Raw genomic sequence first — 26,317 nt, 5'->3', positions numbered from 1 at the left:
ATTTGTTTGATTTTTATCTTCTTTCATGACAGATGTTTAATAGACGTAGTTTATATGACTTGTTCTTTGCTATTCCTGTATTTCACTTTTTCAGATACAAGATAGCAGTTTGTTAGGGCTACATGGTTGCTTGTTTTCAGCATATTGGATATACATCCAATGGGCTAATATTGCATACTGAATTTGTGAAGTAGTGGTCAGTGTGAGGGACTGAAAACTGGAAACCAATTAGTGCCATATAGGACACTTTATAGCAGTTCTAGTAATTGTATTAATTGAACTGTAAGGTTAGGTTCTATGCATTTGTGTTCTATTCTTAGAGCAAAATGAAGAATGACCAGGACTTTGGCTTTTGTAAACTTTGTTCGTGCAAAGTTTCTACCTTTTTGAAAACTTCTAGGATAGAATTGGCTCCTTGTTCGTTGACTGGGGCTGCCCACTCTGAAGGGGCCTCAGGCCCAGCAGTTGAAATCTCTGCATTGGGAGTGCCACTGACAGAGAGTCTCATGAATGGTCAGACTGGGAAGTTTCCTTAACATATTTTCCCACATAAATAATGCATTAATCTTTGTCACCAGCTGTCTATATCTTTTCTGAATTTATGGTGGTTGTCCTTTAATAATGTTACACTTGTGTCAAAACATAGAAGCCAAGGACCAGATTGGTTTTTTTCTTCTTTGATTATACCTTATTGAGAACAGCAAACAGTACTTTTTGTTGCCATGAGTGTGTAAAACTGTTCCTCATCACCTTTACATATGTTCCTTTAGTACTGCTACTTCTGAGTATCACCTTGCATTGAATACACCATCATTATATTGGATTATTTTTCCCTGTGTACATACTAAATTATACTTTTCTGACTGACTCTTAACACCGACTGTATAATTGGCATAATGTTTGAGAAAGGAAATCGAAAGGATCAGAGACTGAAGATCCAATAAGAATATTGGGAAATCCAATGCAGACAGTACTGCAGTGATTGAAACACAAAGATACGTGTAGAGAGATAATTAGATTATGGAAGTACTGAGGATGAAGGGAAGAGTGAAGATGTGAAAATGGTATGCCAGCAGGAAACGTGATGAAGAATGTAGGTGGGATAGGTAATTTCAATTGTAGGGTTTAAAAAAAAAAAAGGAATAGCAAATATAAAAACAGTTGCTGTGTTGAGGAAATTGCAGGTGTGATGATGATCTGTGCTGAGGAATTATCTGTGTATAGATTGCATTGGACTAAAGTTAATATTGTCTCTATGTGCATTTGGTAGGAATGGGCCAATTTGCCTAAAAAAAATTAGGAGAAAGAGCCATTATACTGGTTATTTTAGTAAAGACATTCTTTTGATGGCAGAGGGAGGCCTTATTATTTCTGCACATTCAAAGTTACCAATATTGAAAGCTGGAGAGAAGGTTTTAGGCAATAGTATGGTTTCTTTTTTTCCCTATGGTTTATAAGGGACGTGCTTAATTTCAGCTGTATCCAGATTATGTGTGAATATTCAAAATTTTATTATATTATCTTGTGAATATACGTTGCTAAAAACAATGGGACACTTCTGGGATTTTGTTAAATTCAAGGATACTGTAGCATGAGTATCCATGTACATAGAACAATTTGATGCAAGCTGAAACTTCCATATTATGATTTGCTGTAAATTTATTAGTGCTTTCTAGTGAATAATGCAATTTTAGATGAATTTGTTTTTAGTGAATATTAAAGCAATGTATAGAGTTTCATTTTTCTGGGGAGGTCTCTGTTTGCTGTGTTTGTCTTCCTGTATATACACCATATTTAAATGACATTTTGTGAATGCATTAATTTGGGATTGATTTCATGACATCATGTTTCTTTTATGAACACAAAACATACATTTTTTTCAAAATGAAATATTTTTGCCCTGAAGAAGAGCAAGCTGAATAAGTGGAAGGGTAGACTAAGAGCCTTCTCTCTTCAGCTGTGTTAGTACTCAGGCATCCTGTCTTTTGAACAAACAACAAAATACTAACTTTTCGTATTTTCAGCTAAACAAATCCATAATTTCCATATAGCTGTTATTAATATGGAGCTCATAAAAGTCTGCTTTAATGCTCCAAGAATAGGAACAATACAGGTACCATTTATGAAAACCTGGATTTTTCCTCTTGTAAAAGTGGCACTAGTGGCAGCTGGTTTCATGCAACATAGCAGAAGTCACTGTTGAGATGAGATAGAGGGCAATAATAAGCAAAAAGCAACAACAGTAAAACCAAAAATGTGGGAGTGTAATTAAATTCTGTTTAAATAGCCTGAAGAATTATCTTAGTGTTTTGTTTCCTTGAATACAGGGATTTTTCATTCATGTATCAGTGCTTTTTCAAGAGGCAGTCTTCAGCACAGTGCAGTAAGCTTCTAAGGACTCAAAATTAAACTCACTTTGTAGTTTATGCCATGTAATATGGAAGAATTGGAGAAATAAAACTAAAAATAGGCTATTTTATAAAAATGTATTCATACATCTGAAGTTGGGCGAAGCATTTCCTCATAGTCAGTGTACTCAGTGGCCATTGCTTTCACAAAGCATTCTATCATTCATTAACTGGAGCTGCAGACTTCTGCTAATCAAAATTGCTCTTAATGCAAAATCATGTTTAGCATATGAAACACATAATCATGAGCTGACATTAACCATTATATAAATATGAATGTGCTTAGAATATTACAGCATGTGCTATTTATATGTTACTTGCCAAAAGTAATACATACTAATGAAGGAAAAAAATTATTTTTATCTCCAAGGAGAGAAAATGTTGCACATCCAAGCTGTTTGCAAAGACACAGTGGATAATTATATGTTCTTTTAAAAATGGAATTTAAAAATCCTCATATATATATATATTGCTCTGTTGTTCTAGTCTTTGCTTAGTAGTACTTTGAACAGAAGCACTTTTTATTGGAAATCAAAGTTCACTTCTTATACTTTGTTTTGTGCTTCAGTGTAATTTCAGCATTTCAGTATGCTTTTATGCACTTTATTTTTGTTGACAAAGTTTCATAGATAAAATATAACTTAGTCCCTCATTTGTTCCTCTGAGGTAGTATGATTAAGAATATAATTTATTTTGCGTTTTTTTTCTTCTTCAGCTAGTAAATTCTCCTCTTGTTGTCCTGCAACATTTCAGCTGCTTGATTCCAGCTTTTTATTTCAGGTTAGAGTCATGGAAGCAAGAGAGTTGAAAGATCTACTGTCTGACCTTATTTAAGTCAAAAATTCCTATAAGAGTTTGTCAATTTTCTGTTTTCCAGCCAGACAATAATGAAAATTACCATGACTAGTTCACCAGTCCACCCTACAACATACAAATTTTGAACTTGCGTACTTTGAACTTGCTCTTTACTATATATTTTATTGTGTTTTCTATTTTCAGCCCACTTCAATTAATTAATGAAGTATTTTTTAATACAGGAAGGTCATTTGGGTTTAGATCTCTGGAAAACACTGGGAGAGTAGTCAACAATTTCTGCTCTGCCTCAAAAACTACATGACTTAGCTGATATCACTCCTTTAACAGCATAATAAATGGTGAAAGGATAATGACAAATAAAACAGAAGTGAAGAGAAAAAAATTTTTCATATTTTCCGCAGATTTTCCTGGTGTTCTGTTTCCTCATAACCAACTTCTCTCAAATAATTTTGTGGTCATAGAGAGTAAATATACACATTTCATTTCTTTCTGTTGAAGATTAAAAAGAAATTTCAGAGGCACTAGATTTAGTTCTCATGAAAATATTTAAAAGAAAGTAAAATAGGAAATAAAAGTAGTGCAAATATCATATAACAAAGATTTTCAGCATGACAGTATTTTCAAATAGAAGGCCATCCCAAAGGCTCCTTATTTATTTTATTTATCATAGCTTGACAGGAAAAATATTTGCCTCTTACCTTCTCCACCCTAAAGTTGTTAGTACATTGCAATACCATGTGGTGACTACAGCTTCCTTTGGCAGGATATTGAATTTAACTGTAGCAGTACTGAGTTTCAGAGAAGCTGAAGCAAAGTAAGTTTTTTTGTAAACTTTTTTCATTACTGTATTGGAAAGAAATTGAACTAATTCAGTGGCCCTCTTTTATTGAACTTCAGTGTTAAAGGAAGAACATTTTGATTTTCAAAACTAGATCAAATGTTTTAATAGCAGTGTAGCATATCCATTCTTAAATGTTGGTTTTAAAAAGTTACTTTCTATGCATAAGCAGTCCTGAAGTTTCTAGTAGTACTACATATTAGGCTAGTAAAGAACTTTCATAAAAACTTCTGGAAAATTGAAATTAAGCGATGAAAATTTTAATTTTAAGAGATCTTAGTATTTTGTTTCATGGTAAATTAATTTTTCGTTGTTCTCACTCCAGATTAGAAGATAAGCACATATTGGAATTTTACAGTTTCCTGTCCAATAGACAGCAAACGTTGATGCACTGTACACACATTGTCCCTGCAGTATCATTTCAGTTCTGAGGGAAAGGTCTTGCACTGTGCAGAATCTGATGTTTTTGAGATGGGCAGCAGCTTGTATTCAAGAATAATGGGAGAATATAATGCCTTGTATAGAACGGGAATGTGACCTCTCTGTTTTAATGCTGTGTTTGTACGCAATACAGAGTTCCATTTTATCAGTATATGCAGGTTACAGGGAGAAAATCACATCTCCTTTATTAATAGAAAAATAGTGTGGGTTATTTTTAATAGGAACTAAGCCATATTCAATGTGTGTGAATAGGGAACAAAGTGCATTTTGGGAGTAATTGGATGAGAACATGGAATTCATACTGACAACAGCATCATTTCCACAGTGTTTCCCCAGCTGTGCTACTGAGAGAAAATGGGGCATATCCATTACATGTCAGGTGACAAGCTACTGGTTTTAAGAACAAAGCCTGTTTTCAAGATGTTTTCTCACAGTGGAGGTCAAGTAGATCAGTTTGGTGTTCTGTAATAGACTGATCAACAATGACTCCCCTTCTCCCATTGATTGAAGGTTGTAGAATTGACTCACCCAAAAGGAAGAAATACGCCTAGAGTTAAACTTAAAAAATATCACAGTAAGTTGCATATATGTTTCACAATAAAGCACATACATATTTTGGCCAATTACTGCATGAATGGGTCATTTGTCAGAGTTCGGCAGATCTGAATATTGAGAGGTACAAATTACTGACAAGCTTACAGGTCTTTCTTTCTTACAGTGGATTTGGATCCAAGCCCATTCCATGAAACTATGATTTTAATTAATTTAAGTTATGAAGTCAAAAGTGATGGAAATAGAAATAGTTTAATTTTGGAGATGTTTGCACAATACAGCTATTTATGTTTTTTAATTCAAAGAATTTTCTAGGGTATTAGTAATGTGCATAATTTTGATCAGAGTTTTTTGTGTTGACTTTGGGAACTGAATCTTTCTGTAAAATAACTAATTATTGCTGGGAGATGAAATGTACACAGTTGCACCTTACCTTAATAATTAAGCAAACATCTTCAAAGTATACTTTTTGAAGTGAGAAATTGTATTTTAGGTGTATTTCTCAATTTATGTAATGATTCATGTGGGAAGTCAGAATAATTTGGATTGTAATAGATATTTTAGTCATCATGTTCTGTCTCATTGCTGTTAATGGACAGAAGCATCTGATGTTTCATCATGGTAGTATAGCTGCATTCTAAACTTTGGCTGGTTTGTCTCTTTTTCAGACTTTAGGTTTTAATGTCAACCTAAGGGAAGGTTTCTGTGAAAATCTAGGTTATTTGTTTCACAGTCAGAGTCAATATTATGAAAAAGTAGGAAACGTGCTTATTTGCAGAACTTTTTAAAACACAACACAGGTGAAAGTATTAGATTAGGATATTTTTAAAGAGCTCTTGAAGGGGGTTCATCAAGTGCATGAAACCCAGACTGATCTGGGATTATAGTGTTTGCAGTCCTTAGAATGAACTGGATTAGATTGGAGTAGCATTATAACAATAAATATGAGAAAAATTATTGTCACTTAATGTTATATCTATTTACTAAATAAGTGCATTGATACTTTCTTGATTCAATTCCTTGGGTAAAATTGCATCAATCTGTGAAGTCTCTGTAAGTCCCTTTTGCATGTTTTAGGTTCTAGACTGCTCTTGGACCAAAATACGGCTTCTCTGAAAGATGGAAAGTGTAAAAGATGAAAGTCTTCATCTTTACTGTGGCAGAAGACAAAAAATTAAGACTGGAGAGAAAATTTGCATAACCTGAAACATTCCTACAATAGTGTATGAATCAAAGGAATTGATGAGTAACTATCCTTAGCAATATATGTTAAGATAATTAATGCCTTACTGCCTCTTGTTGTTTTGATCATGGAAGTAACACCGGGTTGTGGTGAAGTTTTTAATAGCTGATAATATTCTGGGAAAGCGGTTACTCAAACTATGGGGTTTGGCCCATAATTGTACACTGGGTCAAAGCACTACTGCAAAAAAAGATCTTGTATCAGTGTAATTTAACTCCAGTTAAACAAGAGCTAAAGCATGTTACTGTGAATGTTTATTTCTAAACTTACTGGAACATATCTGAGCTATGATTTTAAGGCTTGTACTATTTAGGACTTAAGTGGAATAAGAAAAAGCATAAATATAATCAAATGATACTTTCTTCTGTAGTAAATGTAATTCTGCAGCTTGGTGCAAAGCAAAGTTACACTTCATCTCATCCTTATGCTTTCCAGTTAGTTATGTCTTTGGCACTGAAGATATGTATGCTTCGTGAGTGTGCATCTTCAGTATTAGGGCTCTGTTTACCAAACTTACAGCACAAATATTGTGTCAGAACCATAATTTTCTTTGCCAGTGCTGTGATATACCTTTAGTAATTTTGAGAACAGAGATACTCTGTATTGTTTAGAAGCCACTGGGTGCACTGGAGCATTGGTACTTCTTTATGATATCCCAAACTTCTGGATTTCTTGTTTTCAGGTACAGCAAGTGCAGACTGTGCAACAGGTACAGCATGTCTACCCAGCCCAGGTTCAGTATGTGGAGGGAAGTGACACAGTCTACACTAATGGAGCTATGTAAGTTGGAAAATGATCTGAATTTTAATGTTCATTAAAATGAGAAGTTAAATGTATATTTTCAACTAGATTCTATCAACTACTTTATATTAAAAATTGGAAAGAAAAAATACTCAATTACAGTTCTTCTAGTGTCAGAATAGGTTTTTTGGATGAAAATGTGAATTCACACTATTTGTTTTTATTAAGACAGAACTTTTGTGTAAGTAATTCTACTTCGTGTGGTTGTTTTTGTTCCGCCCTGTATGGCATAGTGTTGTTTGAAAAAGTATCTTCTAGTTCATGGGTAAGTTCTGTCTGAAAGACATACTGTAAAACTTCTGTCCTTAGGACAAAAGGCAGGGCCTTCTGTCTTCCTCACTGCAATCCTAGTGGCAAGTGATAGAAAGGTGCAGCAGCTGTAGTTATTCTCTAAAGAATATAGTAATGTAATTTCATGCCTGTATTTCATAAAATGAGATCAGTTTATTTTTCCAAAGGAATGAGGAAGGGCAGAGGAAGGAAATTAACAGTCTCTTTTTGCTGCTTCTTTAACACCTTTTTTTGCACGATTGTGCATTTCCTGCTTTCCTGAACATGCTTTTCCATCATCAAGTCTCTTTCTTCAATACACAAGCTAAGAAAGATTAAAGAAAATATACAGATTTCATGTGGCTTCTGGACATAATCTAGTCAAATATCAGGCTTGGAGCACCACCAGCTTTGAAACTGGCTCAAACCTCAAAGTAGACTGTTGGTTGGAAAGGATCTTCTCAACGTGGTTTTTTTCATTTACCATTTTTGCTTTGTAATTGGCTTTACGAAGAACTACAATTTAGAAAGCTTTTTGATTGTCTAAAGGTACTTATTTATTGATGGTAATCCAAAACCAGTTCAAAAGAGTAATATTGTTTGGATCAGAGGCATATGATGCTAACACTTGACAGTGTTCTTTGGTCATTTCTACTAGCACATTTTGATTTATTAATTTTTCATGTACTGTCTTCTCTGCATTTTTTCCCACTTGTAAATCCTAAACAATGTATTTTAAATATGCATTAGACTTCCCTATTGTACTGATTTTGTCTGGGATAGGTTAATTTTCTTCCTTGTAGCTAGTACAGGGCTGTGTTTTGGACTTGTGCTACAAATGGCAGTGATACTATCTACTCTGAAGGAAAAGCCAGCACACACATACAGCAGCATAACGTCATTGTGATCATGATAGTCTGCTGTTAACTTCCAAAAGAGGTCATTCTTGAATAAGCTATTTTTCAAGTTTCTCTTTTCTTTTATTACTTTTAACTTCTTACAAGTGCTGTTGGGACTTTTGGCAGTGTATAAAAAGTGTAATATACTTCTTATTACAGTCCTAGGGATAAACAGAAGCAGATGTGACTGACTGCTTATAAACCTTCAGGTTTCCATTATTTTATTGTGTTTCTATATCTGAATCCCTCTGTCAGTTTCTGCAAAATCAGTAAATAGGATATAAAAGAAGAAAGCTCTTCTTAGCATGTGAGCCAAATCTAGATTGTTTTGTCCTCCTACAAAGAAGATTTTACCCATGTTGTTGTGAGCAGCAATGTAGTAGATGGGCAATTTGTTTTTCAATTCTTACAGGAAGATCAGCCTTTCTAAAGATAGTAATTTCATTGATGGAGAATGGACCAGTCTGTGTTTCTACTCAGACTTTTTGAAAACTATATATAGTGAAGCACATTTCCCATATGCTTTTATACCCCAGATTTTGGGTAGTCTTTCTATGATTGTATGTTTGACGTATTTTATGATCATGATAAATCAAAATTTTAATTCTAACTCAGAATCAAATACAGGATTCTTCCATAATCTATCAAGCAACAGTACTGCTGTAGCAATAGCATAAGAAGTCTGCAACCCATAGTTAGGGTGAAGATATTAATTCATATGGGAATCTCTGGAATAAATTGTCACAGCATGCCTGATAAAAGACACCCCCTTCCACTCTGCTCTCACAAGACCCCACCTGCAGTGCTGTGTCCAGTTGTGGGGTCCTCAGCAATTAGAAAGACATGGACCTCTTAGAGCAGGTCCAGAGGAGGGCTATGAAGATGGCCAGAGGGCTGGAGCACCTCTCTTATGAGGTCAGGCTGAAAAGCCTTATTGTGACCTTCCAGTAATTAAAAGCCTAAAAAAAGGTGGGAGAGGGCCTTCTTATGTAGGTAGTAGTAGGCTAAAGGGGGAATGGTTTTAAACTAAAGAGGAGAGCTTTAGATTAGATTAGATTAGATCAAATATATGAAGAAATTCTTGGCTCAGAGGGTGGTGAGGCACTGGCACAGGTCATCCAGAGAAGTTGTGGATGCCCCATCGCTGGCAGTGTTCAAAACCAGGCTGGATGGAGCTTTGAGTAACCTGGACTAATAGAAGGTGTCCTTGCCTGTGGCGGGGGGAATTGAACTAGATGATCCTTAAGGTCTCTTCTGACCCAAGCCATTCTACAATTCTGCAAAAGAATTATCCTTTATTTTAAAACACAGCACTTGCAAACTAGCATTGATTTAAATCCATATACAATAGCAACGAAGGATGCAGTTACAATATATATCAAGAAAAACTTACCTGATTCTTTGCATTATAAAAGTAAGAAGTTTGTCAGATTTCACAGTCTTTGTCAGGTGTAACTGTTGTATTCTTATAACACAATCCTTTCCATGCATTTTATGTCATGATTTGTCTATGCTTAGAAGTTATTTGGTTTTATTATAATTGGAGGCAATATAATAACACAAGGGGTGTAGCCCACAACTTGTCACATGCGTAGTATGATACGAGAATATTTGAACTATGTTATCTACATTTGTCTCTAGTTAACAACAGTTTTGCTTGTCAAGCATGTCGCTCTATCCTGAAACTAAAGTGCATTGTTGTTGCAATAGCATGTACAGGCTTACCTGGCTGTTCAGAATCTATTAAGACTATTACTGCTGCACTTATGCTAAGAAGTCAATTGGATCCGCGTACTAGACATGAACTTTCTTTGTACAAATTGTAACATATGAATAAAATGTAGCCATTTACCTGGTCATTCTGAGGGGGCAAAAAGGATTTTAATTGCTGGGATTGTACAAGAATTGCTATTGCTGGTGGATCTAAACCACATTCTTCAGCAACTTTTTGTACAACAATTTGTGGGGTTTATGTTGGCAAAACACACCATTTATGCAGACCCAAGAATTTACTTTTACCCTAATCAAAATCTTAACTGTTAAATAAAGTAATTATTACCAATATAGGTAAAGTTGTTATCTTCCTAGTAGTTACTAGTATCTATCCCTTTTTCTCTGGCATTATCCTTTTCCTTTTACTACCCTTATGCATACTAAGATGAATGGCTCCAGTCTGAGCTACAGAGAGTTACAGCAATTTACCACTAGCACAGGTGTTATGTGTGGACAATGTATGATGGGTGGTGAGGGCCAATCCACAGTGTGTCCACTTGCAGCTATTTTTAATGTGTTCTAGCACAGTCTATACCTTATTTGTTCTTCATTGGTTTCCATTTCTATAGTATATCTGAATTTGTTTTATGTGATCTGTTTCTGCTAGAGTGGATACTTCTTGAATACTGTAATGCCAGCTTATGGTCCTCTTTGCTACAGTTTTAATCTAGGATCATGGATTGTTTATTCTCTACAGAATAGCTATTTGATATTATTGTCTGTTAGACAGAACAATGCCTCAGCATTTTAATTATAGATTTCATACCACACACTCATAGAAAGCTAAGCTAAAATGGAAGCAGAATAAGTAACATTTATCTAATTGTTCAGCAATCACTGCTAGAACAAACCTCTAGGCTAAGACAGAGAAGTCTAGACAAAGAGAGCCTGACAAGCCCAACTCCTGACGTCTTGCAGATTTAGTACGTACCCTTTGACATGTTCCTAACAGTGGCAATACCATATTTCTTGGACTTTAGGTCTGCTGTGCTTCATCAGAATTTCATAGATCTGTAATTAATGTTTCCTTACCTGTGTAATGTACAGATCCTGCAAATAAAATTTATAGAATTGCACCTTTGTTTTCATTTACTGTCTTTCCCAGTTTGCAGCGTTTTCTGTAGCTGTGCGTAGTGTGTGCTTTTATTGCTTTGTTTCCATGTGGAAAATGGTCTTGGACTGAGTGTTAAAGATCTCAGTTCTTTTTTATGGCTAATAAATGCCTCTCTGTTATAGTTTAATGGCTGTATCATGTTCTGTTGCGACAGTCTCAGGGTGTATGGCACTACCTTTTCTTCCCTTTGCTCAGGATACACCCAGAATCTGGCTGTGATAAGGCCTTCCCTCAGTATTAGACGAAGGTTTCTGTTCTCTGTAGTTTCTGTGAAGCTCACTATTAGCTTAAGGACCACAAGATTATCCTAAAAACTTAAAGGAGTTTGAGGATATGCTTCTGGCATGAAAGAATTTCTTGGTTTGGAGGTTTTCTAAAATGTTGCAATTCCATAGCATTATCATGTGCCTTAGCTACTCTGCACACAAATAACTGTATCTTGAAATATTTATTTTCATCCAATGTTTATCATATTTGTATCCCACAAAATAATACCTTAGTTAATTAAGTATCATAAAAGCCTCACTTTCATTACAGAGATGACAGTGAAAAAAATACTTGCATGCCTACCTGCTAAGCTGTGTCAGTAATCCATACCAAAACCCACAGGAGTAATTCTGCATCTATTAGTTGCTGAGTAAGATAGTAATTATTGGGTTACTTGTCTGTTTGAATTAGAATTACAGAAAAACAAATAAAGAATGGTTTTCTTGTTTGAATTACGAGGCTGTTTGTGTACGGCCACTGTGCAGGAACGCTGGTATTTCAAGCTAAACTGTAAAAGCTATGCATCTTCAAGTAAAAAATTAGATTTATATGCGTTTTGGCCACCACTTGAATTTTCCAAGATGGAGCTTGTGATAAAAATTTTGTAGTTAATTACTTACTTTGCAAGATACAGAAATTATTGGAATATATTTTGAAGAAAATCTGGGACCATGATCAGCCAATGTAAATCACTGAAACATGATGGGATGGCTTGAACACTGATACATAGTAGTCAATGGATCAGGTATTTACATAGAATCTGATCACAGGTGCATCTGGGAATAAACTGTTTCCCAAATGTGCACGTGCACGCTGAAAACAAAGGTAGGACAAGAACAAGTTTACTCTTTCTGAGCCACTGCTTTTATTTGTCTCCTTTTTGTAGAATGTCAGTGTCTTTGAAGAGACAAAAATGTCTGTAAAAGCTGGGCTCAGTAACATTATATTAGAGTTTGTAATATAGGGCAAGACATCGCACTTAATCTGTGTGGTAATTCTGGGGCTTACTGAATGCAGAAATTAATTATTTTCTGTTTTCATGTGCAAAAAAATAGTGTTTTAAACTACTTTCTACCACAACTCTGTCACTTTTATTTCTAGCAATATAATATATTGTATTTTGTAAATAATTATAAAATTTATGTAAGCAAGCAATGAGGCATAATAGGAAATGCCTTGAATTATTGTATCTTGTAATGCTAGTCTGACTCTTGCTGGTATCGTTAATTTCTAGTGTGGGATCTTAACATCAGATACCTGTTCTGGGCTTGCTTAATCTAAATTGTATTCACACTGTGCCTGACTTTGTGTCACTTGCTCTCAGGGTAAACATGATCTAGTTTGCACAGCCTTCTGGAAACTGGGATTCTGGAGCCTATCTACTTAGACTTTAAATTTACTTGTAACTGATAAACTTTCTAATGCCACATTCTAGTAAACACCAAACTTCACAGTGTTTCAATAGTAGTAACTGTCAGGTTCTGTTGCCTTCCTTCTATCTCAAGCAAGAGCTAATCATCAATGTGTTTTCATAAAGAGCAAGAAAACTTTGAGATTAGTCCCTGTGCAATCTTTATATGCAGCTGTTAAAAGGAGAGAAGACCTAAAAATGTTTCTACAACCTTTACCGTGGAAAAGAACTGACTATGATATACGTCAGGCTATTTGAGAAAGTATTACATATTTTTGCTACAAGTGCTGTGGAGAAATAGATAATCACTTCTGTATTTGAAGTTATTTTCCTCTTTGCTACAACTTTATTTTAAAGGGTCATGTTACCATGTGCAATGACCTTAAAACATTCAAGTCTGCTTTCTAAAAACATCATTTCTCAAAACTTCTTTCTATAACATCATCTTATCCAACTGCATTTTTAATTTCCAGATGGAATAGTTTTGGTTAAATTAAACATCTCTTTGCTAAGTTGCAATTACTGTTGCATGAAATAATAATAGTTTCATCTCACTTTTAAGTACCCAGTTGATCTCTGTTGTAAAAGGTTTGCTAAGTCATCTCCAATGATCAGGTCTAGAAAAACCTGCTGGTTGTTGGGCCAAATGGACGAGTGTGTTTATTTTGGAGTCTGATGCATTGATGTGTCCCATTGATACATTGATACAGAGTACTAGTATAAGCAGAAATAGGTGCTCTGTTACAATCAGTCCTTATTTAAAGCCTATGCGTGATATAAAGGTCTACAGGTGATACATATGATGTACAGATACACCTAAACAAGGTAAAAGCAAACAAATAATTCATCTCCTATTCCACACCAAGCCTGTGACTTAATTTTCTTCAAAATTTGGAGCATTCTCTTGGATTTGCATTGCTTCCAAAATTCAATTCCACTTTTGCAAGTGAGATTTGTTCTCCTTGCATCTTTTGTACAGTGCATTTCCTCTAGCCTTGTCTGCTTTTGCTGTCAACAATGATCTTATCCGTTCATTCCTTTCCTTACTGACAGCTGATACCAAGATTTTTCTTTCCTCTTTTGGGAGAAATTACAGTGTTCAGTGACTTGGTGATCATTTCCATGAACTGTTTCCCCTGAGCCTACATCACAACATTTCCCTACATTTGTCCTCTGCTGCGTAACACTGTTCACAGATGTAAGACAGAGGCAACATCCAGTCTGGTAGTGGTTATTGTGCTCATCACAAGATAAATCACCTCAAGGTGTACCAAGGGAGAGTTAGGTTAGATATTAAGAAAAAATTTCTTCACTGCAAAGGGTGATGAAGAAGTAGAGCAGGCAGTCTGGGGAAGTGGTGGAGTCACCATCCCCGGAAATGTTCATAAAACATCTAGATGTGGCACACAGGGACATGATTTAGGGATGAAGATGGCAGTGTTGAGTTAATGGTTGGACTCAGTATTTTTTTCAAACCTTAACAACTCAGTAGTTCTTTTCTACGGTTCTAAAATAAACAATATCCCTAAGGTATCACAAGATATCTCTATGATACCTTGGTTTGAGAGAGCAGATTAATCAGGTACTTGCATGTACCTAAGTGCATACATAGATTATTGCAATGCAAAGATCAACTGATTTTCACTTCCAAAAGAAAGGTTAATAGATTACATGTCTGTTTGAGCATTAGTCCCTAAAAGAACTATTTTGCTTTGTTTTCAGCAGACTGCCAGGCATTTCTTCTACATTAGCTTCAAGGTTTTTTGCAGCTGATCTTGAGGCTTTTGAAATACTCAAAATAAAATGGAAAGTGTTTAAGTAACTTAAAGAGGGGTAAGAGTGAATAATGTAGTGTGAGGCTTATGAAGCATTTCAAATTTTAAAACATAAGTTTTGGAGTTTGTGGAAGTCTCTGAAGGCAAAGGGAGAAACTGTTGTGGCTATAGTTAATAAAGCAAAATTTCTTACTTCGGTTGTTGATGAGGTGCTGTTATGTTCCTCAGTTATTTAGAAGCAACGGTTTTCTGAAGGTAAAGAAGAAATTATAATTTCTGAGTCTGTTGTTTACTAGTAAAGTAGTCTTACATAAGCTTTCATAATTCAAAAAAATAACAGACAATAAATTGCCTTGAATTTTTCTCCATATTAATAAAAAAATAAACATTGTAGAGATAAAGGAGAAGAAAAGCCTGCCATCAGGTTCTTGCATAGGTATCTTAATCATCAGCTTACTGCATAAAACATGAGTGCTGCATCCACCTCTTGTGTTTCTGTACAAAAGTGTCTGGGGTTTTGTTGTTTGGTTACTGGTTGTTTTAACTTGTTTAGTTACATGCTGTACAAATCGATATTGCCTTTGGATTTATGTAGATTTTTATGCTTCAATAAGAGAATTAATGGTTGGGTAAACAGACTGGTTTTTACTTGTTGTCATGCTTGACAACATATGATACAGTCTTTGAAATAATGAATTACATTTATTTTATAGTTTTGAAATAGGTTGAGTGTAATATCAAATTTAGTACATGGGAGCAAATACAAATTCAAAAATTAAAAATAGATTATAATGCATGAAAAATAATGATTCAAGATAAGTAAATAAGAATATGAAACACATGATAGAAGATTTCAGTAGCTGAGTAGTTTGTTAGGGTAAACTGGTTAATGACATGTGAATGTTTCACACTTGATAATTATTTTAAAATGTTACTGTTGCATTCCTGTAACTTCTTTAATCTTTGCGACTGTTTTACAAGTCGTAGTTCTGTTTGGTTTTATTTCTTAAGTGCAGTTTTTTATCATTACATGAATTCATGTCTAATTTTGAATTTGCCCTGTAAAAATGACTGCATTTCCCAAAATACCAGCAAACTCAGAATTTCAAGCTTCAGTCAATAGCTTCAGTGAATTTAAAAACAATAGACAATGTAGGATTCTTGAGCATTGGACTCTGTTAGCTGATATTTGTATGAATTATTTGTAATTTTGTAAACAGCACATTATGCAAAACATACAACATCTGACTAGAAATCAAAATCCTATTGTCAAATTTTAAAAAATGTTGATACAGGCAGAGCTTTGTAAATTGCTTTGCAATATATTAATAATTGGATTAGCTCTATGTGCCTGCCTTCAATTTTTGTTATTCCTTTCTCTCTTCCTCTTTGTATAAGACTGACAGGTTTTCTATAATATATGGTAGATACTTGGTTTAACATTGACACTGAGTTAGTTACTTAATGCTTTGATTTGATTAAATATTCTCTGAGGAGATAGGGACTGTTTGCCAACTTTATTTGATTTTATTTTAGTTATTGTAAATAAATTTCTAGAGTTATAACATCACCCTCAGATAAATGAAATACAAATAATGTATTTTCCTTTTCTTTTATTTTCTTTTCTTGAAGCCGATCAACAACTTATCCTTACACAGAAACCCAGATGTACAGTCAAAACACTGGGGGAAATTATTTTGATACTCAAGGAAGTTCTGCACAGGTGACAACAGTGGTCTCGTCTCATAGCATGGTGGGCACTGGAGGGATTCAGATGGGCGTAACAGGAGGACAACTCATTAGCAGCTCAGGAGGGACCTATCTGATTGGCAATTCAATGGAAAATTCTGGTCATACAGTGACTCACACAACGCGGGCCTCCCCAGCGACAGTAAGTATTTCAGACTGATCCCAAACCTTTGAGACTAGGCTCCTAGTCACTCAGATGTTCTTGCAGACTGACACAGTTTTTGTGACAGAATGCATTGCAGTATTATGTTGTCAGAATAAGGACTACATAGTACTTTTTGTAAAAAAAGCACTATATATGTATAAGATACAGGAGTAAGAATGCTGTGAAAACTTAATCATGAAGGCATACCTTTTCCTTGACAGCTTGCAAATAATTAAATCTCGTATGTTAAATTTTAACAGTTTATAATTTTTCTGAATGCATAAGAAAAATACAGTGTTGTTGAGTGTAACTATGTTAGATGTAAATGTTAAATAATGTGAGTTACAGATCAGTATCTGTAGCTTCCCTGCATTTAATGAGTTTTTCTGCCTGATTTAGTTTAGTTTTGGTAGGTTATTTCAAAAAAATTTCTAATTGTTCAGAATACTGAGATCCTATGTTTTAATGCTTTATTCTTACTTATCTATGGTGTATCTCCAAATTCTGTTCCAGATTAAAAGCTCATTGTGGGAATATCTGACTATGGGAAGAGGCATTCTGTTACTATTGTGGTATAGAATATTGTGGATACATAAACATGAACACACAGAACGTTACCTAAGAGCTTACTCTATATTTCAGTTAGGAAAATGGGTTTATACTAATCTACCTTTGCTGCATAGCCCTAAGGAGTACTTTTACCTCATTCTTCGGAGTTCTCTGGTCTGGATGTAGAGATTTGGCAGTAATGGGGAAGAGAATTGTGAAACATAGGGTAGCAGCAGTTTTAAAATATGGAAAGGAGATCAGTCATAGTACAGATTCATCAGTATTCAAAAAGGCAATAAAGTTAGGGGACTTAATTTTTAGGAACTGATGTAAAAATACTGGGTAATTCAGATGATCTGAAAATTCTCTCCTTTTGATTCTTAAGGTGATTAGTATGAATAAATAAAATTTTTGGTACCATGCAAGAAATTATTACTTTATCCAAAAAACCCATACAGTATTATTTTCTGAAAACAAAAATTGTGAAGAGTCATAGTTCATGAATAATGTAACTGTCTCGCTGGAACATAGCAGGAGCTTTCACAGCAAAAGAGAATTTTATACTTGAGTTACAAAAACCAATGTATATTAACATTTGCCTGTATTTTACATTACTTAATAGAAGAACAGAATTTCCAAAAAAAGTGTCATTCCTCTTTCAGATTTCAGATGCTTAACTGACTGTGAAAACAAGTGAGGCTTAAATGTATCCAGTAAAAACAAATGAGGAGTAGTAGAGTTACGCTGAAGTTGAAAATCCTAGAATTATTTGAATATCAGAACTCCACACTATATTTTGCAAATTAAAAACTGGTTTGATTTTTTTTGAAAAATTAAAAGTAGAATTTGCCAATATTGAACAAAAGCTAAAGTTCATGCCCTCAGCAGGAACTTTCTCTTGCTCTATATGTCAATAAAATAGCCTGTTTTAGTTGCTCAAAATTAATTCTATGCTGCTGTATCAATTCAGTGTTAAGAATAGAAAAAAATACTGCTAGTTAAATGACAATTATTAAATTGCATTTTGGCACTAAAATAATTTTCTCTGTTTCTTAGAGTGTTATTTCTTCTGTATAATACAGTTCTATAGGTATGATGTATTAGAGTACATCAGAAGTACATTTCTTGCTAAGGATGTGGGACATAACATGATTTTAGATCATAATTTTAGGCTTAGTGTGTCTCAGCTGAAATATTCCAGAATTAATTGAAACACTAAAGGTTCAGTTTAAACTCACTTGAAAGCACTAAGTCTGTTTTAATTTTAAAAGGGGGCATACTTAAACAGAGTTAAATAAAGCAATGTAGTACTTTAATTGGATTGCACCTTAGATAGGTAGAGCTTGTTTCACTTGTGATCCTCATTTGATCTTTACCATCATAACTTTTTTCATTCTTGTATAGAGAATTTATTGGAGCCATCAAAACAACTTGTATCCAGACTGGTTTGCTAGCATAATACACAGAAAATTTTTCCAAATTTTGAATTAATTTGGAGAATTTTCATGTAGAGAAAAAGGATATAGAAATTAATAAAAATTTATTTATTAATCTATGTGGTCATCACAAGTTCTCTTTATTTTGCCTTAGAGGTATGACTTCTGTATACTCTTTTCAGCTGATAACTTCACTTGTTTTGTCATTTATCACCCTCACTGATCAAATCATTACATTCTGTAATAAGCAAATTAATTGTATGAATGAGCTTATCTCTTTCTGATACATCTAGCTTAAGTTAAAAGAAAGAAAGAAACAAATGAGTTTCAGGTTAAAAGTCAAATGTATAAAATAGGTAAATTTTATTAACTGTCTTTCAGATAAATTAAGAATCTAATTGACTCTTCAGCAGGTATGCGATTGGTTTTATGCAGAATTCAATAAAAGGCTTTTTAACTTAAGTTTATTTTCACTTTTTTCTTTATGGTTTAATGTAATTCTGAGTTCTGCTTCAGGATTTTAATAAAGAACTAATATTTTGGTTGTAATATTTAATTTGTTTTAATTTTCTGTCAAACATTCATACAAAAAAAGCTGTCCTTACTAAACTATAGCATGTAGTAGCACTGCTTTTATAGCCAAAATATCAAGACTTGTGATCTGTCAAAACTATTCCAACATATATATGGTAGTGGTTTATGTTGGTATGCATTAAGAACATTTGTTAACTTTTTCTCTACTTTTTTCATTTCCATTGATTTCACTGCTTCTTCCCATTATATCCCTTACTGGCCTATTAAACTACTTCTCTACATGCTAAAAAGGATTTTTTTACTAAAACAGAAAGGCATTCAGATTACAAGAACTTCTGTATAAGATGCTCAGTAGATAAGCAGCTTTCCAAAATTATCATTTTCATGTGAGTATGTTTGTGGATTGGTGAAGAACATATTGTGATTGCATTGAAGAAGAAGTGATTTAGCCTAGCTGGATGTCTATTTGAAATGAATTTGCATGTTGAAACTTGTATGAAAGAGTCATCTGTTTGGTTAACTGGTAGCTCTCATTAAAGAAGAAGCTGCTATATTTAAGGGACTCTCCAAAAAATTGGATTTCCATGTTAATAATGAAATATAAATCACCTTCCATTTTTTTCCCAAATGTAAACACCTAAGATTGTTCTTGTGATGAAAGAAGGTGATCTAATCACCATATTTTGTAATATCACGAGGTTAAAAAATTCATACAGTTTCTAGTAATAAATGTGTTGTTATGCTTGTCAGTCAGTGAGAGGCTCCCATCTATTAGTCTTGTTCTCTAACAAGCTTTATGACTGATCCTCAATTTCCAGTTGTCATTCACCAGTCATCACCAACCATAGGAGGTCTCCACTCACACTGTTACAGAAATTCATCGTATTTCAGTGCAAATCTGCGTGAAAATAGAATCAAAATTAATATGGATATAATGTAGCACCACAAACTATTAGTTCTGCTAGTAAGCACAGCGTGCAAAAGTTGATATTAACTTTAAAGAAAGGATGGTACGTGCCAAAAATATGTTGTAATTATTGGAGAGAGAACAAGAAGAAGTAAGAAGGCCCAATGTAAATACCATATCCTGATAATGCAGTTCTAGTGGAAGTATTATAACTATTTCAGAAAAACGATCAAATCTTCCATTAAAGGCAGAAAGGTTGTAATTTGGATTTAAATTTGAGATGAAGTTTTATTTATTAATTTCTTTCTTGGTACAGGAGCTTTTTCCTCCTCCATTCCTCAACTTTTCTGATAATTTTGATTTAGCTAAATTCATTTTAGCGTAAAATAAAACATTTCTGATCAAATCAAAGATGCACAGACTTTTATACAAAAAGGATTATTAGATCATTTGGTCTGACATCATATAAAGGCAAGATATTTACTTATCATTTCTGCAACTGAGCACAGTGACTTCTTTTGTGTAAAAAAGGTATCAGGTGGATCTTGTGCCTTGATAAACCTCTGCCTTCTTCTGCTCTGTTTTTTGCTTCAGAGCTGTGGAGCATCATGGCTTCTCCCCCTCTCTTCCAGAGGTTTGAGTGCAGCAATGTCACCAAAACAATTTATGTTTCTCTCTGTCCCTTTGATTGCCTTGCTGCTCCACTGTAAAATCTTGCATTGAGGCTATGTCATCTTCACAAGACAAGGAATGTGGGGGGAAAGGGAGAATGACGCTACTAAGGTCAGCCACACCTACTCCGACTGCATTCTGGCTTCATCTGTCTATGCTCCTTGCTTCTCCTCTAATACAAGCCAGCCTCGTTTTCTGCATAAAAGCCCTGTAGCAACTATAGTGTTTCCACTTTTGGCAGTTTAATGTTTATTCTGGTATTTGTTTATCAAAAACCCAAGTTGTTGGAAACTCACTTTATTGCAATGTAATATTTGAGTTACTGATTTTAAAAGATTTTAAGAAACACAATTTTTTAATCATAAGATGTCAAAAATAGGTATCTTTCAATCCATGGGAAGAATTTCTGTTAATTCTTTTTATTTAAAAATGCCTTTTAAACTGGATGCCAGAAGACTTGACATGATGCTCTCAAAACAGTCTGGTTATCAATGGCATAGATGCATCACCTTTCTAAAGGACTACTGCTTTTCTTTGCGACTGATTAAATACACATTGGTCCTAATATGTCCACTCTCTCTATCTAAGGCTGTCATGCTGTAAATGTTTTCAAGTTTAATAGCAATCTGAATTGAATTTTCTTTTTAGTTTCTCTATTTTGGTTCTCTGGTGTGAGTAATTCTGATGTGTTTACATGTGTTTTTCAATGTTAGGTGGAATGTATATATTTTAAAAGTCCTTATGATGAGATTGACAAGGGATTGTTTTGTTTTCTTTTCCAAATGTGAGGGAAATGACCACAGAGAAAAAGGTTTAGAATATATTTAAAGATGTATATAATAGACATTAGGTATACAAATAACTGGATGATCTGGGGAAAAGATGGTAAATTGGTCTGTTTGACCCTATGTTTGAGAACTTCTAGCAAAGAAGATTAACATAGAATCATAGAATGTTGAAAAAGGTTTGGAAGGGGCCTTAAAGATCCAATCTGGATCCAAAAGTCCAATCCCCCTTGCCATGGGCAGGGACACCTCCACTAGACCAGATTGCTCAAGGCCTTATCCAACTTGGCCTTGAACACCCCCAGGGATGGGGAATCCACAACCTCTCTGGGCAGTCTGTTCCAGTATCTAAGTACCTTCACAGTAAATAATTTCTTCCTAATATCCAACCTATATTTCTCCCCTTTCAGTTTGTACCCATTACTGTACCCATTTGTACCCATTGTCCTATCACTGCAGTTCCTGATGAAGAGTCCCTCTCCACCTTCCCTGCAGGCCCCCTTCAGATACTGGAAAGTTGCTGTGAGGTCTCCATGCAACCTTCTCCAGGCAGAACAGACCCAGCTTTCTGAGCCTGTCTCTGTAGGGCAGGTGCTCCAGTCCTTTTATCAACCTCATGCCCTTCTCTGGACTTGCTCCATGTTCCTCCTGTGTTGGGACCCCAGAGCTGGATGCAGCACTGCAGGTGGGATCTCACCAGAGCAGAGCAGAGGGACAGAATCCCCTCCCTGGCCCTGCTGCCCACGCTGCTTTGGATGCAGGACACCTTTGGCTTTCTGGGCTGCCAGTGCACATTGCCAGCTCATATTGAATTTTCATCAACCATCACCCCCAAAGCTTTCTCTGCAGGGCTGCTCTCACACTTCACCCAACCGTGAGGTTTGCATCAGCCCATCTCAAATGAGTCAAGGTCCCTTGGGACGTGGGCAGCAGTGTTTCAATTGAAAATTTGGGAAGGAAAAGGTAATCTGACTTAACTCCAGGCATTTTTTATTTCTCCAGTCTATGACTGCTAGGTGTGCTTTTTCTCCCAAATGACTCTATATATTCTTTTGTAATCACTAGAGAGCATGCTGTATTCATTAGTCAGTATGCAGGCCTTATGTACCTACAGACTACTGGTGGGTGTGCATTTGCAGCAGGTGTTTGGACCAGCATCTGTTATGTATATTAGAGTTTCATATTTACAATTAATAAGGGGTTTTTTTAGGAAAAAAAAAGCACATATTTTTCTAAGTTTCTAAGGTTTATCAGCATTCTTTTAAGGTCAGTTTTATGTAAAATACTGCACTTATTTTACATCTCTTTTTTGCTCTTCTTTTTCTGCATATTTACATTTCTCTCATTCCACAGACTTAAGGAAGTATCTTTCTGTCTGTCTTCATAGTATTGTTTCAATATGTTGAGCAAAATTTCATAGAACCTGTTTGTAGGTGTCGCTACAGCTTTTTCTATTGACAGGAATGCAAATCTTTTAGATTTAAATCTCCCATCTGTGTGGGCTGGATTGGAGTTCTCCTCATGTGGTCAATACAATTTCATTTTCAAGCTTCTTTTTCTTGGGGAAGCTTGTCTGCCTAACACAACTCTCTGGAACAGGTTTCAGAAAACAGTATGACATACATGAATACTCTGTTCTGAAATAGAACTGAAAGGCGCCATAAATCATGCATGTTTGTGGCGTCCTAAAAGGGTGAAAGTGTCACATTTTCAAAAGCCCTGTGTCCATTTATCCTGTATTTTCAGATTAGTTCTGCCTTATTTAGGTAGGCACAATTGCCACAAATACCCAGGACTTAGCTAGCTGTACCAAATCAGTCTTTCTTGCATACATATGATGAATTAGTAATTCCTTCATAATGGAGCATTGTGATGATAGCTGCTTTAGAATTTCACTTCCTTTAAAGCCTAAAAGGGTGAACCTTTGGAAGTGGATAAAGGGCATTGTGAATGAGAGGTGCCTGTGGAAAAAGAGACAGGAGCTATCTTTTTTCATCATGTTGCAACAATATATTGAATTCTAAGATACCACCTGCCTTCCCTGCTGCTGGTGGAGGACGGTTTGCAAATGCAAACAGATAAAGAAAATTAATTGTAGGATACCCAGATTAATCACTATACCAGGACTTCAATTTCTGCAAATTGTTTTCTTTTTTTTTGTCCTGACCTCCTCAGAGCAACTTACTATAAATATTTTGTACTAAGTGTTAAATTGTTAGTTGGTCATGGAAATGGTTAATTGAATCATATGGAAAAGCACTGTTTCTTTCTTCTTCCTAAGAGGAAGGGAGTTTTTTTCGAAGTGGGTTTGGGATAGGTGTTTGCAATGTCTGTGCTATATGCATCTTAGAACTATTAGGTATAATTTGTTTATCTAGTAACATGTTAATGAATACTAAGATATAACCTAGGAAAAACAGTCAATAACTTCCAAATCAGTAGATCATGTAAGGATTACATTATAGATGCATATACTGGGCTCAAACTTCTGAATTTTTTGACCCCAGGAGAATATCCTTATTCCTTAATGATTATGTCAGAGTATAAGGCAGTATTTTATCTGTCAAACAAAGTAAATTGAAAAAATTCACAGTCATAGTTTTCTCATCTGTAATGGTCTTAATTTAGTGACTGCCCATGTTTGTAACTGTGCAAACTGATTAGCGTTCCTACATGTAGTGTAACATTTAACATGGTTTAGTTGGAATTGCAGTGGAAGTGATAATGTACATTTCAGTTATCAGAACTTTTAAATGAATGTCTTAGTCTTATTAAGAGAAAAATGGGGGAAGTATGACTGATCACATATTCAGATAAGTGAAATTCTTGTTATTTAACTTATCAGATATATATGTAGTAAGTTATGCCTGGAATCTCTCACTGCTTATTGTTAAAAATGCCTGGGTATCAGTCTTCCTTTTGTGTTTACACAGAATATAATTTTAAATGTTAAAATTACTTTCATCTTTCCACAAAATATCATAATAATACACACTGTATTACCTGTGTAGTTATTCTGTGTTTGTGCTTAAGTGCTGTTCTGAACAGAGATGTAATGTTCAGTTTTTCTAGAGCCTAAATAAAAGTCCTTGGCCAGAACTTAGAACTTCAAAGCTTGAAAGAACAGATCCTTCACATAAGGAACTTTTTACTTGAGTAGCTTCTATTTCCTGTACATGTGGTACTCTGTGTCACATAAAACCTCTTGAAAACCCAAAAGCTTGGAATAAGAGAGTAGAAGAAAATAAAATATTTCAGCTGTGGGGGACCTACAAGAATCGTTTAGCCCAGCTGCCTGAGCACTTCAGGACTGACCCAAAGGTAAAGCAGGTTGGGGGCACTGTACAGATGCCCCTTACACACTGACAGGCTCAGAGTATCATCAGGCCTGACCAGGCTCTCTATAAAGAAATGCTTCCTGATGGTGGATCCAAACCTCCCCTGGCACAGCTTTGAGCCATTGCCACACATCTATCACTGGATCCCAGGGAGGAGAGATCAGCACCTCCCTCTCCACTTCTCCTCCTCAGGAAGCTGTAGAGAGCAAGGACGTTGCCCCTCAGCCTCCTTTTCTCCAACCTAGACAAGCACAAAGCCCTTAGCAGCTCCTCACAGTGTCCAGTCCTTCCACCATCTGTCTTGCCTTCTGCAGACACCTTCAAGGACCTTCCCATCATTCTGAAATGGTGGAGCCCAGACCTGCAGCCAGCACTCAGGGGGAGGCCCTGCCCCAGCGCTGGGCACGGAGGGCCGGTCACCTCTTTGGACGGCCGGTGAGGCCGAGTTTGGTGCACCCAGGATGGGTTTGCTGCCCTCCTGGCTGCCAGGGCACGCTGCTGGCTGCCGCGGAGCCTGCTGCCAGCCAGCACCCCCAGAGCCCTCTCTGCAGCCCCAGAGCTGCCCCTCTCCCAGTTTAGCCTCGTGTCTGGCATTTCTCTATCCCAGGTGCAGAATCTGGCTTTTTGACTTGTCATTTGCATGTCACTGGTGATGGCCCAGTGCTCCACTGTATCCAGATCCCTCTCTCTGCAAGGGCCCTTGTCCCTCAAGAGTGTCAACAGCATCTCCCAGTTTGATATTATCAGCGAACTTACTAATGGTGCATTCAACTCCTATATGCAGATCATTGGTAAAAATACAAACAACTGGCCCTAGAATTGAGCCCTGCAGGGTACCAATAGAGTGAAACAAGAAGTAGCCATAAGTTTTCAGAAAGGGCAAGTGAATCATTTCGTGTCTAGAAAATCTGTCTTCAAGTCAATCGTATTTTATGCTTAGAAATAGTTAAGAAGTAATTTTATAACCTACATGCAAAGAGGGTTTCTGGCATTGTAGAGACATCTGTCAGATAAAGGTGAAAGTTCATTTTATCAAAATGAAGTCTAAAAATGGTGAAGAAAATAATTAGTAGTGAAAGCCATTTCTCTTTAAGCTTGTCCTAGTAGAATATGGTGGAGACTCATTTTAAATATAGATCCCATTTTTGAGTGTGATAAAGTAAATAGCTTGTTTTAGTGGTAACCAATGTCGCTTGGCTTGTGTTATTCAGTAAAAGTGAATACAGATTTTTGCCTTCAGTGGTCATACTGATGAAATCTACTAAAAGAAACTCCAGCAACAAAAAAACCCCAAATGACAAAAAGCCCAACAGTTAGCACCAAAAGTCATGGAATCAATATGGCAGTGAGGAATGCGCGTCATCCGTAATGCCACTTTTCTTTTTAAGTGAAATGACTTCTTTTTAACATATTGGTTCTCTGAACAGAGAAGGCCACAAGTTGCAGCAACAAAATGAAAGTAGGGCAGTAGTGGGAATGAGCAGAAGGCGGTGTAACCCCAGTGTACAGTACTGCTGTGGATAAAACACTGTGGTACATGTGAGGTAACAGTCAGATATAGGATTTAAATGTTGGTACAGTCTTCATTGTTTGA

At 35.6% G+C, this 26,317-nt stretch overlaps 1 protein-coding gene across 1 annotated transcript in view; it reads left to right on the top strand.

The window, feature by feature from the left end:
- The window catches only part of RFX3 (regulatory factor X3), a 108,186-nt gene that overhangs the window by 57,673 nt on the left and 24,196 nt on the right, over nucleotides 1-26,317 (top strand). The window contains exons 3-4 of the mRNA XM_082301530.1: nucleotides 6,981-7,078; nucleotides 16,241-16,499. Coding sequence (XP_082157656.1) covers nucleotides 6,981-7,078; nucleotides 16,241-16,499 — 357 coding nt within the window. The remainder of the gene's footprint in view (nucleotides 1-6,980; nucleotides 7,079-16,240; nucleotides 16,500-26,317) is intronic.

Source organism: Coloeus monedula (genome assembly GCF_965178545.1).
Source record: "Coloeus monedula genome assembly, chromosome: Z".
Taxonomy (NCBI): domain Eukaryota; kingdom Metazoa; phylum Chordata; class Aves; order Passeriformes; family Corvidae; genus Coloeus; species Coloeus monedula.
This window is presented reverse-complemented; position numbering and strand designations above follow the sequence as displayed.